Below are 16,413 nucleotides of genomic sequence, written 5' to 3' on the forward strand. Positions count from 1 at the left end.
ATTTTTACCGGCCAGGCCGGTAAAATACCAGTCAGGTGACAACCTAGGGTTGCCACCCTCCCACACGACGGAGACTGGGCAGGGGGGCGGGCTGTGACATCAGTGGGCAGGTCGTGCCATAGATGGGCGTGGTCGTGACATCAGAGGCGGGGTTATGATGCGGCGTAATGCAGTGATTTGAATAAGGGACTGGAATATGAATAGGATTTGGCCTGACTAGAAAGATGAGTAATAAAAAGTAGCAATAACAATAAGGGGCAGATTTATCAAGGGTCCAATTTCGAAGTAGAAAAAACAGCGAAATTCGACCATCGAATAGAATCCTCCAACATTCGAATTCGGAGAATTTTATACATCGTACAATCTTATTCCGATCGTAGTACGATCATACTTCGAATCGAACGGATTCTTAGAAAAAACTTAACAAAACACAGAGGAGGTCCCCCATAGGCTAAACAGCAATTCAGCAGGTTTAATTTGGCAAAGTATTGAAGTCAAAGTTTTTTTTAAAGAGACAGTACTTTGATTATCAAATGGTCGAATAGTCGAACGATTTTTTCTTCGAATCGAATTAGAAGTAAATTTGAAGTGGTAGTATCCTATTTGATGGTCGAAGTATCCAAAAAATTACTTTGAATTTTGAATTTTTTTACTTCGAAAATTCCCTCGAATTCACTTCGACCCTTGATAAATCTGCCCCTTAATGTGTGGCCCATTTGTTTTAGAGATGAGGTCAGTGACCAAATTTAAACGTTGGAGAGATAGAAGGCAAATAGTTCAAAAACAATATAAAAAAAGAAAAATTTAAGTCTAGTTGAGAAGTTGCTTAGAATTAGGAAGTCTTTGACATACTAGAAGTGAACTTTTAAGGACTTGGGCCAGGGATTGGCTAGAAATATATATTATAATTCTTATTTTCCATATTATTTTCCATATCAGTAAAAGTGCAAATTATTTTGGCACTATCGATAACGGTAACACTAAACCATAAGCATTATTTTCTCAAATTGGCTTTAGTAGTTCATAGGGTTGCCACCTTTTCTGAAAAGGTGGTGGGAACAAAAAGGGCAGTCCGTGACGCAAAAGGGGTGGAGCCACATCGCAAGATGGCTGGAAAAAAAAGGTAAGTTCTGAGTGAATTGGGGGCAGGCCAAGGGCTTTTTAAAAGGGTTTTACAAATTTACCGACAACTACATTGCCTGTAAATTTGTAATACCGGCCCCGGCCTTGGCAGGTGTTTTACGGGCTAGGCCAGTAAAATACCGGCCAGGAGGCAACTAGGGTTGCCACCTTTACTTAAAAATAATACCGGCCAGTGGGGGGCGGGCACCAAAAGGGGGTGGCCCGCGTCACAAAAAGGGGCGGAGCTACACAGGGTGCCACAAAAGGGGCGTAGCAACATCGCAGAGACGTCCACGGCGCTGGAAAAAGGTAAGTTCTTTGCAAATTGGGGGCAGGCCAGGGGCTTTTTTTAAAGGGTATTACAAATTAACGGCAATTGCATTGCTGGTAAATTTATAATACCGGCCCCGGCCTTGGCAGGTGTTTTACTGGCTAGGCCGGTAAAATACCGGCCGGGTGGCAACTCTAGAGGCAACCCTAGTAGTTCAGTCAGTGGATGAGCTATATCTGCACTAGGACCCAGGCCTGGACTGGCAATCTGAGGGTTCTGTCAAAGGCCAGAGGGGCTGCTGTAAGAAGCCAATGAAAGTGACTGATGGGAGCTGTTAGGGCCTCTGTGTACTTGAAAGCCAGGGCCTATTTTGAATACCATCCAGTCAGACCTAATACTTCATTGTCTCACTATATCCTACATTCAACAGGTGCTCAACTTTACTAGACGCAACCTGTTGTCTTCCTTTACGGTTTACGCTGCCCATCGAACGTTATGACGTACAGAAGCACATAGCGTCCACATTTACTGCTGGCAGGCCCCCCTCATAGGATTTAAACCGCGTTCACACTGGAGTATAATATATTCTTTTCTTAGACTTAAATAAAAGAATTGACAGCCATAGCGTTATTTGCTGCTGGTTCAAAGAATCTACATTTTTCCCAAAACAAGCATGGCTTAGAGAGCGGGCAGCCTTACTGACTGACAGCTGGCAACTTGATTGGTTAAAACAGGAGTTGCAGGCTTTCATTGGTTGAGCTGTAAATGAAGGCGTGTGATTGGTTGAAACTGACAGCTGCGCAGTCTCAGTTAAGGGGCGGCTGTGGAGAGGCTGGCTTTAAGGCATAATGTTCCGTAGGAAACTGCAGGCTTTAGATTATCACAATCCCGCCGGATTTAACTTTAAAGGTGAGTTGTACGTAGAATACCGATTTAGAGCGGCAGCACACGCGATACTTCAATGTTTAGTGCGTGTAACGTGGTGCTGCTACCGGTACCCACAATGCTGTGCGCTGAGACACTTATTGTGCTGCAAGAGATTTCCCTGACTTCTTTACACTTGCAAACGTTGTGAGTGTGACTGAGCAATTCATCCTCTTGTAATAGTGAGTGATGGTTGTCTATATATTCCCTGTATTGTGTTTGATCCAGTGAGTGGCCTGAGGTAGATAATGAAGGGATATAGGATCTATTTCATGTTATTCTCTAATAGAACCATTTTATTGGGCTGCCCACTGCATTCCTTTACTCTATACAGGGATCTGCAACCTTGGCTCTCCAGCTGTTAAGGAACTACAAGTCCCACAATGCAATGGAGTCGGAACTGTTAAGGAACTACAAGTCCCACAATGCAATGGAGTCTAAAGGCAAATGCATTGTGGGACTTGTAGTTCCTTAACAGCTGGAGAGCCAAGGTTGCAGATCCCTGCTCTATCATCTCCCTGAATGAATTGCACTTCCCCAAACAAAGCAATAGAAATATCTGGCTGCCAATAAACTTTTTTTTTTTATTATTCACTCAGCAGTTTTACATTTTTGATGAATATCCCTACACAGAACCCCGGTACAAATATCCCTTCATGTTCTAATTCCTTTCAGTGGGATCATATCCTGCATCGTTTCCTCCATTGAATGTGGCTTTTAATTCATTTTAAAGGGGAACTATTTAATGTAAGCTTCCTCATACTGAAATAAGAAACTTTATAAATACAATCAATTAAAAATTCTGTATTGTTTCTGAAATAATCAAGTTTATGTTCACTATCCCCCTCTCAGCATATGTTTCTCTTAATTTATGGGTGTCTGATATTCATTGACAGTTAGATCCAATATATCTTATAGGGGGGGCTTCCTTTCCTAGCACATGTATTAGAGCTCACTCATATAACTGATTCCAGTACAAACAAAATAACTGCCTTTTTGCACAAATTCTGCATGTAGAGAGACAGGATTTCTGGTGATTTTTAATAGAGTGAGCTCTAATACATCTTATAGGCAAAATGAGCCCCCCTATAAGATATATTGGATCATTCATCTGACACCCAACTGCTGCATGAAGACAGAATGACGAGAAACAGATGCTGAGAGAGGAATAGTGAACATAATCTTGATTGATGGTACAGAATATTTAATTGATTTTATTTAGAAAGTTTCTTATTTCAGTATGCTGAAGCTTGTATTACATTTTCTACTGGTATAGCCTTAAAGGAGAAACAAACCATTGCTACTAAAATCCCCTGCCCCCCTACCCTACATACATCCCCCCTCCCTGCTCCCCCCAGCCTAGGCGGTACCTTTGCTAAATGCCCCTAACGTTATACTTACCCCTCGGTGCAGATTCAGGGCAATGGAGTTCACAGCAGCCATCTTCTTCTCTTTGTTAATCTTGAGAAATAGAGCGGCATATTGGCGCATGCGCAGTTGAAGCAATTTTCTGTTTCGTGACAACTGCACATGTGCCCAAAAGTCACGTAAATTGCCCGAAGTATACTGAAGTGGCTGAAGATGGCGCTGGACAGAATCTGCACCGAGGGGTAACTAAAACGTTAGGGACATTTTTAGTAGCAAGGGTTTGGTTCTCCTTTAACCCACAGGATAGCCAGTCTTGGAAGTGACTGTTCTGTCTGTTATTCTTTACCTGGAATTCTGTTTTGAAACATAATCTAACATTGTATTTTAAAAAGTATGTCATATAGGTAACATTTTTATTACAGATGAAACAGAGTTTCGAAATTTTCTTGTTTGGCTCGAAGATCAAAAAATTAGACATTACAAGATCGAAGACAGAGGAAAGTTACGAAACATACACAGCAGCGAATGGCCGGATCAGTATGAAAAGGTAAATTGTGATCGATGGCGCAGAGATCGTTTAATGGGTTGCATTGGCCAAAACTGTTGCGCTGCGGTGCTCCAACTAATCAAGGAATATTGTTTCCCCTTTGTAAATCATGAGGATATTACGGGGCAGATTCATCAAAATTCGAGATTAGAATTTACCACAAAAAAACTTGCTCACTTTCTATTCATTCCTAAAAATCCCACAGGAATGAATACATAGTAACATAGTAAATTAGGTTGAAAAAAAGACGTGTCCATCAAGTTCAACCTTTTAAATCTATATATACCTTCCTAACTGCTAGTTGCTAGTTAATCTGGAGAAAGTAAAAAAAAAAAAAAACCCGTTTGAAGCCTCTCCAATTTGCCTCAGTGGGGGAAAAAATCCTTCCTGATTCCAAAATGCCAATCGGAGCAGTCCTTGTATCAACTTGTACAAAGAGCTATCTTTCCTAACCTGGTATTCTGCGTTGCTAAAAAGCCATCCAACCCCTTCTTAAAGGAGAAGGAAAGGCTAAAACTAAGTAATCTTTATCAGAAAGGTCTATATAAATACACCAGTAAACCCTCAAAGTAATGCTGCTCTGAGTCCTCTGTCAAAAGAAACACTGCATTTCTTTTCTTCTATTGTGTACACATGGATTTCTGTATCAGACTTCCTGTTTTCAGCTTAAACCTCCAGGGCTAGGGCTTGAGCATGCTCAGTTTGCTCCTCTCTCCCTCCCTGCTGTAATCTGAGCCCAGAGCTATGAGGGAGCAGGGAGAGACTCAGGCAGGAAATGATGTCACACCAAGCAAATATGGCAGCTGCTATCCTAAACAAACAGAGAGAGCTCCTAGAGCTGTTTACTCAAACATGGTAAAGCATTCTACAGAATAAATATAGTCTTATAGCTTGCACTATTGTGGCTAATCTATTGGCAATAAACTGTTTTAGTAGGTTTCCTTCTCCTTTAAAGCTATCTAATGTATCAGCCTGTACAACTGATTCAGGGAGAGAATTCCACATCTTCACAGACGGAACCTCCTTTCTTCTAATTGGACTGGGTGACCTCGCGTCAGCTGGAAAGACCTATTGATAAATAAAGCATTAGCGAGATGATCCCCTTATATATTTATACATATTTATCATATCACATCTTCTCCAGCGTGAACATCCCCAATTTGGCCAGTCTTTCCTCATAGCTAATATTTTCCATACCTTTTACCAGCTTGGTTGCCCTTCTCTGTACCCTCTCTAATACAATAATGTCCTTTTTGAGTGATGGAGACCAAAACTATTCTAGATGGGGCCTTACCAGTGCTCTATACAGTGAATCAATGCCCCTTTTAATACAGCTCAAGACCTTATTTGCCCTTGATGCTGCTGACTGGCATTGCTTGCTACAGCCAAGTTTATTATCTACAAGGACTCCAAGCTGCTTTTCCATAATGGATTTGCCTAGTGCAGTCCCATTAAGGGTATAAGTGGATATTTTTACATCCCAGATACATGACTTTACATTTATCAAAATTGAATCTCATTGGCCACTTAGCTGCCCATATTGCCAGTTTGTAAAGATCCTGTTGCAAGTGCCACATCCTGGATAGAATTAATTGGGCTGGATAGTTTAAATTAGAATAGAAAGTGAGCAAGTTTTTCTGTGGTGTGTTCTAATATCACATTTTGATAAATCTGCCCCTAATTGTTACCAAGAAGTTACAAAACAATATTGAGTAGAAGTGCTTTTATTCAGGTCAAGCAAATCCAAGTTAGGGGTAAATGATTTCTTCTGGTACTTGCTTTTCAATGGGTTTCATGCCTAGATTAATAATTTTAGATTATTTTTAATAACATTTATGTAATATACATATATAACTGCACCTGTGCTAACTTTTCTTCCTGGCACAGTCATATTTTAGCCATGCAGGGCATTGTGCCTTTTATGCTCTATCTATAAAATAGTATATCTCTATGCATACATGGAGTTCAGTATACATGGAGTTTGCTGGCAGTGCAGTGTAACCATTCAGTTGTAGCGGAATTCTTTGGATATGGAAAAATCAAATTGTTTTTTTAAGGGTAGAACATATGTAACTGGTCATTCACTGTATATTCCTCAAATTTAGCCTGCACTTTGTTCTAAACAGATATTTGTTCTAATGTTAAACAACAACAAAAAAACTTCCTATGCAAATTTAGAATTTTTTTTACTCCATTTTATGCTGTAAATACCACAGAGTTTCATGGTTTTGTGCCATTTTTACTTCAGATGTTTAGAACAACCCTTTAGGCCAATATTAATCTTAATTATGTTCTGCTTCTTAAACCTCTTTCTCAATGTTTACCAATTTTCAACAGTATTTGAATGATGTGAATTGTCCATTCAAAGTTCAGGATCGTCAAGAATCAATAGACTGGCTCCTGGGCCTCGCTGTGCGCCTTGAGTATGGGGATAACGGTATGTTTTGGTTATTGTTGTGTTCTGAAAAGACTTTTTACTTCAGCATTAATATTTGTCTCTGATCCACTCCTGTATACATTGAATTTCAAGAATATGTATTAGACATCTAAAAATGTGGCACTGCTGTTGGATATCATTATATGCTGACTTTAAAGAGAAAAGCATGGCTTCCAGAAATGTTAAATATTTGTACATTTCTGTTATTTTTTTCATATGCAGCATTATGTGTTCCTACACATGGTTATTTCAATCTGTGTTCCCTTGGAGGTGGATGCAACTTGATGTGTTCAGCCCTTGCATGCACCTGAATAAGTAGAAGAATGGGCTTTTTTTTTGGGAGTTTTTTTCCTGCATTCCCCTGCAGTGCAATGCAGGAGAGATCCACTGCAGGAGAACGCACATTGAAACACCTGTGTGTAAGTGCCAAGCCCTTAAAGGGGATGTAATGGCAAAAAAATAAAATCCCATTTTTTGCTTTCTTTAAAGGAGAAGGAAACCCAGTGGGCGCAAAAACCCTCCCCCCCTCCCCTGTGTTGCTTCCCCTCCCTCCTCCCCCCTGGCCTACCTGTCGCGCTGGGCAAATGCCCCTAACTTGTTACTCACCCCTCTGCGCAGGTCCAGTCTACGGAGTTCACAGACGACATCTTATTCCAAGCGATCTTCCTGCTTTGACCGGCGCATGCGCAGTAGGAGCATTTCGCTGGTACGGCTCTACTGCGCATGCGCCAAAAGTCACGTGAAATCGGAAAACTTCATGACTTTTGGCGCATGCGCAGTAGATCCGTACTGGCGAAAGGCTCCTGCGCATGCGCCAAAACGCTGGTCAAAGCAGGAAGAAGATCGCGTGGAAGAAGATGGCGTCTGTGAACTCCGTGGACTGGACCTGCGCAGAAGGGTAAGTAACAAGTTAGGGGCATTTGCCCAGCGCGACAGGTAGGCCAGGGGGGGAGGAGGGAGGGGAAGCAACACAGGGGAGGGGGGAGGGTTTTTGCGCCCACTGGGTTTCCTTCCCCTTTAATGAAAAAGAAACCTATCTCCAAAATACTTTAAGTTAAAAAATGTCTACGGTTTTTATAAGAAACCTGACTATGCAGTGAAATTCCTCCTTCGTTTTACTTGCTCTGCCTGCTGTGGACAGTCCCTAACTGCTCTGCAGGGAAACGATCATACTTCCGAACAGCAGGGGGCTTTTTTTTTTTAACTCTCAAAGCTAATGCTCTAAATGCTAATTTGCATGCAGTTTTTAACTCTGAAAACTAAGAAACTTTCCAAATATAATCAATAAAAACTAAGAAACTTTCCAAATATAATCAATAAAAAATGCTGTACCGTTTCTGAAATAATCAAGTTTATCTTCACTATCCCTCTCTCAGCATCTGTTTCTCTTCATTCTCTTCATTCAGGAGTTGGATGTCGATATTCATTGGCAGTTAGATCCAAAATATCTTATAGGGGGGCTCCTTTTTCCTAGAAGATGTATTAGAGCTCACTCTATTAAAATCACCCGAAATCCTGTCTCTCTACATGCAGGATTTGTGCAAAAGACAGTTATTTTGTAAGATTTTGTTTGTACTGGAATCAGTTAATTGAGTGAGCTCTAATACATCTTCTAGGAAAGGGAGCCCCCCTATATATTGGATCATTCATCTGACACCTAACTCTAATGAAGAGAAACAGATGCTGAGAAAGGGAGATTGAAGATAAACTTAATTATTTCAGAAACTGTATAGAATAATTTATTGATTGGAGTTTACATAAGCACATAGATGGAGCATTCATGTTACAATTATGTTTTATACAGTGACCTACTCATTGATGCACTAGTAATTAAAATGTATGTGGATTTATTAACTACTTCTAGAGGTATATGCCGTTATGTTTTTCATTGTTTTGAATTTTTCTGCAGCTGCTAAATATCAGAATGCCAAGCCATATAATTCAGATGTTTCCAAAAGCTCTGACCCACTAATAAACTTGGATGGTAAGATGCAGAAAATGAATTTGAAAAAAGAAAATTAAGTTATACTGATCCAAATTTTGACACGTGAATGCACGTGTGATTTGTGTTTGTAGGTGTGCCAAAATGTATGCCATTTAGGCAGGGTAACTATCAGAAATCAAGGGGTCTCACACTACTTAATGCGCAGTAGAGTAACTACTAGGGCTTTTAAGTACCTAAATGTTGCTCACTGGGACTTGAGGAGAGATAGGGCTGTTTGTAAATGAAATTCGTAAGTTCAATTTCCAGCAAAGAGAAGACTGTGTTCTGTGTCGGACTGTCCCACAGGGATACCAGGAAAACTCCCGATGGGCCCTCATGCTGCTAAACATTTGGCCTATTTCATGGTCATTCCCGATTTCTATGAGGACAAAGAGGCTAAATAGAGGGAATAATATCTTAAAGTATGTAAAGAAAAGAGATTAGGAGAATAGAGGACAGGAAGAATAATAGTACTAAGAGTGGGCCCCTGGTATAAGATTAATTGGTGGGCCCCTAGTCAAAGGTTTTTGGGTGGGCCCCTGGTGTCCCAGTCGGACACTGACTGTTTAAAATTTAAATGTATAAATTTGTTACCCAGCACTGTTGTATTTGCTTCAGAAGCATGACTAGTTTTCCAGTAAATAAGCTATAATGCAGCCATTTAAGATGAAATAGGACTGTAGGACTTGTGTTGTTTACATAGTAGTAAACCTAAAAACTGTTAAATACAGTGATTTTAGTTCTTATTTAGGAAAATAAACAATACAGGCATGGGATCTGTTAGCCAGAATGCTCGGGACGTGGGGTTTTCCAGATAACTGATCTTTCCGTAATTTGGCTGTTCACACTTAAGTCTACTAGAAAATCATGTAAACATTAAATAAACCCAATAGGCTGCTTTTGCTTCCAATAAGGATTAATTATATCTTAGTTGGGATCAAGTACAAGCGACTGTTTTATTATTACAGAGAAATGTAAATAATTTTTCAAAATTTGGATTATTTGGATAAAATGGAGTCTATGGAAGACAGCCATTCCATAATTTGAAGCTTTCTGGATAACGGTTTTCCTGAAAACGGATCCCAAACCTGTACCATAATTATGGTTCTCCGCAGAACTATAGACTAGAATGAGGACATATCGCATGTAAAATTGGACACTCCCTGCCAAAAATGGTTTATTTGAAGGTGCTGGGTGAACAGATACGAAATTTAAATGTCACTTTATGGTACAACTGATTTGGGCTATATATTTATTAAATATAAGCAAATGCAGAGTGATGCTGTGTTTTACATAAACACATGGTATGTTCTTCCTCCATAGTTAGCAATCCTGATTTCAAAGCTGGAGTAATGGCTTTGGCAAATCTTCTGCAAATCCAGAGACATGATGACTACCTTATGATGCTAAAAGTAAGATTTGTTTTCTTTAAATATGATACATGTGAAAAGCTTAGGGGTTACTTATCAAAGGTCAAATTTTAGAGTTATGTGATTTTTTTTTTTTAAACTATAATAAACTCAGATGTACTCACAACTCGAATGGGAGGTTATCTATGAAAAAAACTCGACAGTCTAAAATTCGATCGAATAGGAACGCCCCCAAAATTCTAATTGAATTTGAATCGAGTTTTTCTCCGAAAAAAAAAAAAACTTGAATGTCAGGCTATAAAATCTTCAAATGGTTCTGTCATTGACTTGTAAATTAGCTTAGCAGGTTTTAGTTGGCAAAGTATTGCATTAGAGTTGTTTCCAGGGGTCGAGGTGTGTCAAATCTCAAATCTCACATTCAAATTTGAATTCTAGTTGGTGGTTTTAAACTCCAAATTCTGACCAAAAATTTTTTTTGAAAATCTGAATTTACCATTTGAACCTTAGTAATTCTGCCTCTTAGTGTTAACCTACTCAGTGATTTTAATCATGTTCTGTAACTAATTAATTAAAAGGGTTGCCTTTAAATTAACACTTTGGGGCCTATTCACTAACTTTGAGTGAACGATTCGAAGGTAAAAAGCTTCGAATTTCGAAGTTTTTTTTGGGCTACTTCGACCATCAAATGGGCTACTTCGACCTTCGACTACGACTTCGAATCGAAGGATTCGAAGTAAAAATCGTTCGACTATTCGACCATTCGATAGTCGAAGTACTGTCTCTTTAAGAAAAAACTTCGACCCCCTACTTCGGTAGCAGTCAATGTTAGCCTATGGGGAAGGTCCCCATAGGCTTTCCTAAGTTTTTTTTGATCGAAGGATATTCCTACGATCGTTGGATTAAAATCCTTTGAATCGTTCGATTCGAAGGATTTAATCCAACGATCGAAGGAATAATCCTTTGATCGTTCGATCGTACTATCTGCGCTAAATCCTTCGACTTCGAAGTCGAACGATTTTAGTTCCTAGTCGAATATTGAGGCTTAATTAACCCTCGATATTCGACCCTTGATGAATCGGCCCCTTAGTATGAGGTAGAGAGTGAGATATTCTGAGACCATTTGCAATTTGTTTGCAATTTCTGCAATTTGGTTGCTAGGGTACAGATAACTCTAGCAACCATGCATTGATCTGAATATGAACAGGAGAGGACCTGAATGGAAAGATGAGTAATAAGAAGTAGCAATAACTTTAGCTTTGTAGTATTACAGAGCATTTGTTTTTTTGCAGATGGGGTCAATGCCCCCCTTTTTAAAAGCTGGAAAGAGTCAAAAGAAAAATGCAAATCATTTGAAAACGATTAAAAAGAAAAAATAAAAGACCTTGAAAACCTGCTTAGAACTGGCTATTCTGTAAACCGCTAATGGGCAGATTTATCAAGGTTCGAATTTCAAATAAAAAAAACTTCAAGATTCAAATAAAAAAAAAAAAGAACTGAAATTTATTAAAAATCAAAGTTTTTTTTTTTTTTAGTTTTTTTTCGGTTGAATAGGCTGTTTTCGTTCGAATTTGAATCATATGAATCAAAGTAACCAGTGTTATACTATGTGATTGATATTAATATGGACACTACCAATTCCTCCCAATTGTATTTCCAATTTCTTACAACAACACACAAGGATTATTTATTTTGAAGAATTTAGAAAAAGAGAGAAACCTTGCTTTAATTGTTTGGTTACTTTATAAGACCCTCCCCCACCTTCCACAATTTTCAGCGCTACTTATAGAGGAACCTCTTTAGGACCAGTTTGTAGATTTTACTAATTGATGCACAATTCTTGATTCATTAATTGTTACTTGAAAGAGATCGTAAAGGTACACCTTTTAATTCTGTATATATCAATTCATTGTCAGGACCTTATTAATTCATCAATTTTAAAAAATACTAAATATATGAACAGTGTGAATGCTTCCAATTGGTTGTGAATTAATTTGTGAATTGTAACCCGCGATTGACTAAAACCTTCTTGATTCAGATGATTGGTTATAAACTGCAGGTGCTTAGCCTTAAAAAAAAAATACGTCTTAAATTCTATGTAAATCAGTTGGTTACTAACACTTGATTAATTTAATTAATATCTATAAAGTGCAGGTGCTTCTAATTGATTCTGAATTAATTAAGTTATGACTACAGTTGATTAATACAATGATAGGATAATTTAAGTAAATTATAAAGTGCAAGTGCTTAAACCTTAATTATCCGACTCAATTCATGTTTTACTCCGTCGTATATCAATTAGTAGATTTATAAAGTGATCAGTGCTAAATATAATTTAAAAATTAAAAGGATTTCAATTGTGAAATAAGGTCTATTGTGGCCCGGCTCTCAGGTCGCTCTTTGTTTAATAACCAGAAAATTGAAGGAAAATAGTTGGTGGAGTTACTCCCATAGAATCGAACTCATTTGTTTCTAGTAACTGGGAGTACCACAAATAGGGAGGAAGGTCAGGAGCTGAAGGGCTGCGGTCTCAAATTTTAATCTTTCCTGTTCTCAATTGGAAGAGACTATTTTAATTTAAAAAAAAAACGCAAACCCAACAGACCTTGGAAAGGAAAATAGGATAGGATAAAGATAAGGTAAGTATGAGCGTTAAAATTGCTTCTTCAAATCTCCAAACGTACTAAGTTTTAAAAGAATAAGGGGCAGATTTATCAACGGTTAAAAAACCCTCGAATTCGACCCTCGAAGTAAAAACTCTTTCGAATATCGAATTCGATGGATTTTAGCGCAAATACTTTGATTGATCGATCGAATAAAAATCGTTCAAAAGAACGATAAAATCCTTGGAATTGAACCATTCGAACGATTTTAATCGATCGATCGAAGGATTTTTATTCGATCAAAAAAAAAAAAAAAAAACGTAGAAAAGTGCTCTGGAAGGTCCCCCTAGGCCAACATTGCACTTTGGTAGCTTTAATGTGGCGAAGTATGAAGTCAAAGTTTTTTTTTTTTTTTTAAAGAGACAGTACTTCGATTGTCGAATAGTCGAACGATTTTTATTTTAATTCGATCGAATTTGACCAATTCGATGGTTGAAGTACCCAAAAAAATATTCGAAATTCGAATATTTTTGCATTCGAACTATTCACTTGAGCTTAGTAAATCTGCCCCTAAGAGTCAAGTTCTTGCCCTGACGCACGTTTCGCCAGTGGCTCAAAAGGCAATACTATGTGATTGTGCCGTTACATCACTATCTGTAACTTGCTTTATAGAGTTCTGTGAAAAAGTATTTCTAACTTCCTCCTCTTTCTTGTATAAACACTTATCTTACTATCTCTTTGTTTAGGCAATTCGAATCCTCATACAGGAACGCTTGTCTCCAGAAGCTGTTGCCAAATCCAACAGCTCAAAAGAGGTAGGTTTTATTATTTATTAACAATTCTAATGTAGTCACTATTTAACCAGCCATGGCACCTTCACAGTCAGAATTGACATCTAAGGAGGAGCTTTACTTGCATGAGCTGCATACAGGTAAATACACATCTATTCCAATTTATTTGGAATAAATACATACTTGTAAATCTGCCCTTTTGTAATTTAGGCCTGTTAATTGTGTCTAAAATGTAATAAGTTGATGATGATAAATACAGAATATGAGAAAAAATTGGGCGGAATGATCCTAATTTGTCCTGGACCATTTCTGTACTGTTTGTTCCTGTTAACTTATTTTAACTAACACTTTTGTTTTAGGTCTGATTCCATGGGGCATTTTTATAAAACAAACTCACCATTTGATAAATGTGATATTATATCTCCTATTACACTGCAGGCATTATAAAACCAACACCATTAGATGCTAGTAAATGAAATCATTTTTATTGTCATACCATTTTTTTGTATAAAAAAAACTGTTTTATCCCACTAACAAAACAAGAAATATTTTTAGTATGTTTTACATATTGTACATTTTTAGTTGGTATTCATAGTTTTTAAATTATAATGGCCTTCCTATTGCTCTGAACCAGAAACAGTGACTGCGAGGCTTCAGTTGTACTGCTTTTTTTTTTTTTCTTCTTTCTTCCTTTCTTTCCATCATTTTCATGCCCTCCTATGTTTTTTTTTTTTTTTTTTTTTATAGATAAATTCAATCTGTACAGTATATGTAAAACCTTGCCAAGCTTAGCCTATAGGCCGAATCTTTTTTTTTATTTATTTTTTTATTTTTTTATTTTTTTAGATTTAAATGTTTTTCATTTTGATTGACATAAAAGATTTTCAAGAATGAAGTGACACTTTCCTTTTGCACTTTTAAAACCCTGCTTAGCCAAATTCGCCCATCCCTAGTTGCAAGTACAAGACTGCAAGAAAAATCTGTTCAAAAAGACAAAATCCAGTATGAAATAGACTGTTTATATTAATATGCATCAAAATTCCTTTCCATAGTCCCCAGGTATTTTGGACTATTCTTTATTTTTCTGTCATGTAAATTCCAGATCTTTATAATTCTTTGTAATGGGCAAGAATAATTTTCATAATATATGTTTATATTTTCCATTTAATGCGGAGCATTCTGCAGCTCTACTCTATTAAGCAGCCCAATTCAAATGGCAATAACATCAGTGATGGATGATTTACTATAGGCAGGGGTAGAGTTTGAATACTAAGGTGCATAAAAATCACACCATTTATAGCCCATACACATAGCACTTGTGCTCTGCTATATATATATATGTGTGTGTGTGTATAATTTGTATTATTCTATTTTAAAGGGCCTCCCAGTTGCGCTGGATAAACACACCCTTGGGTTTGACACAGGAGGTGGGTTAATCCTCTTTAAAACAAATGTTCTATATCCGAGGCTATTGTGATGTGAGAGCTTTAGTTTATGTGCCAGTCAGTCTGAAACTCACAGATCTGGTTTTGGCCTATCAATTACCCCAGTGATTGGGTGGGGTATCAAGGCAAAATATGTTTGTCAAAATGAGTTGCCTTACTTTACAGACCAACACGTGACTGCTCAAACACCCCTCTGAATTGATAACCCCCCTCCCAATTAATATGTATAAGGGCAGAGACACTTCCTCCAATTCGGGGAGATTAGTCGCCGACTTATCTCCTCTAACTGCCTTCTCACCGGCTAGAATGTAAATCGCCGACGGAATGGCAATCGGTGCGCTTCGTTTTCCAAACTCCCCGAAGTTTCCTCGTGAGGGGACTTCGGAAAACTAATTGCTCCACGTGCCATTCCGTCGGTGATTTACATTCTAGCCGGCCGGGAGGCAGTTCGGGGAGATTAGTTGCCCCGAAGAAGAGCAGATTTATCGCCAAGCGACGAATCTCCCCGAATCTGAGCATGTGTCTCTGCCCTTAAAGGTGCAGCAAAGGTAAAATCACTGAGGGATGCCAAAAAAGTGATGAAGAAGAGGAGCACTAACCCTGGAGTATGAGGCAGACAGACTAACTGGAGGGTACCTAAGCCCTACCCCACACACACTGTTTTACCTTTATTTCCCCTGTAATGATTCCAAATAAATCTTGTTAAATCGGAACCTTTCTTAAATGAGGGTTAATAATTCTGCCCCATGGTATATCTGTAAATCTTTGTTTTCTTTTAGATTAGATATTCAGGTCCTCTTAAGTCATCGATACTTGAACACTGTGCATCAGACATGCTGTTGTTTTAATGCAACATCCTCTGTCTGTCTTTTCATTAGATGCTGTTTTAAATGATGCTGCCCGAATCCTGAGATTACTTCATATTGAAGAGCTGCGAGAATTACAGACAAAAATCAATGAAGCTATAGTCGCAGTTCAGGCGATTATCGCTGACCCAAAAACAGACCACAGACTGGGGAAGGTTGGAAGATAAGGACTTTAGTCTGTTCTCTTTCCCCCTATCCAGGAACAACCTTAGCTAGCATGGAGCCGCCATCTTTTCATGTATAGTTTTAGCACATTGATATAAAGCACTTATCCTGACTGTTAAGGATATGCTGTCCTAAAAGTTTTCTTTCATTTTTTTTTTTTTTTGTTATTAAAACGAAAAACCCCAGCAGTAAGTAAATCAAAATGGTGTAATCTAAGGCTTATGTGATACCAAGTGCTTTCTCTTCCATTGGAACAAATGTGATGCTTCATGATGCCACCAACAGAGGAAAGGCTGAGTCACACATTAAAGGCTTAACTGGTACCAATACAAACCCGAAAATGAACGTAAGCCTTCAAAATAGTACATTGTGTGTGCACTCCACAAACATGACCGCTTTTATAGCTCAGATATTTAAAATGCACTTGGGGAGGCACATTTATCAAAGGTCGAATTTCAAATTCTTGTGAGTTTTTTTTTTTGAAATCCGACCAATCAAAATTTATTTGAAAAATAGAATTTTT

At 38.2% G+C, this 16,413-nt stretch overlaps 1 protein-coding gene across 2 annotated transcripts; it reads left to right on the top strand.

Annotated features, from left to right (window-relative positions):
• Positions 1–2,147: 2,147 nt before the first annotated feature.
• rtraf.S (RNA transcription, translation and transport factor S homeolog) lies at positions 2,148–16,106 on the top strand. Of its 2 annotated transcripts, NM_001095368.1 has the most exon segments (8): positions 2,217–2,302; positions 4,108–4,232; positions 6,570–6,669; positions 8,579–8,653; positions 9,977–10,065; positions 13,370–13,438; positions 14,793–14,841; positions 15,738–16,009. In NM_001095368.1, coding segments are annotated over 8 exon segments (723 nt in total). In that variant the 5' UTR covers positions 2,217–2,241; the 3' UTR covers positions 15,893–16,009.
• Positions 16,107–16,413: the final 307 nt, after the last annotated feature.

Source organism: Xenopus laevis, chromosome 8S, assembly GCF_017654675.1.
Source record: "Xenopus laevis strain J_2021 chromosome 8S, Xenopus_laevis_v10.1, whole genome shotgun sequence".
Classification (NCBI taxonomy): Eukaryota; Metazoa; Chordata; class Amphibia; order Anura; family Pipidae; genus Xenopus; species Xenopus laevis.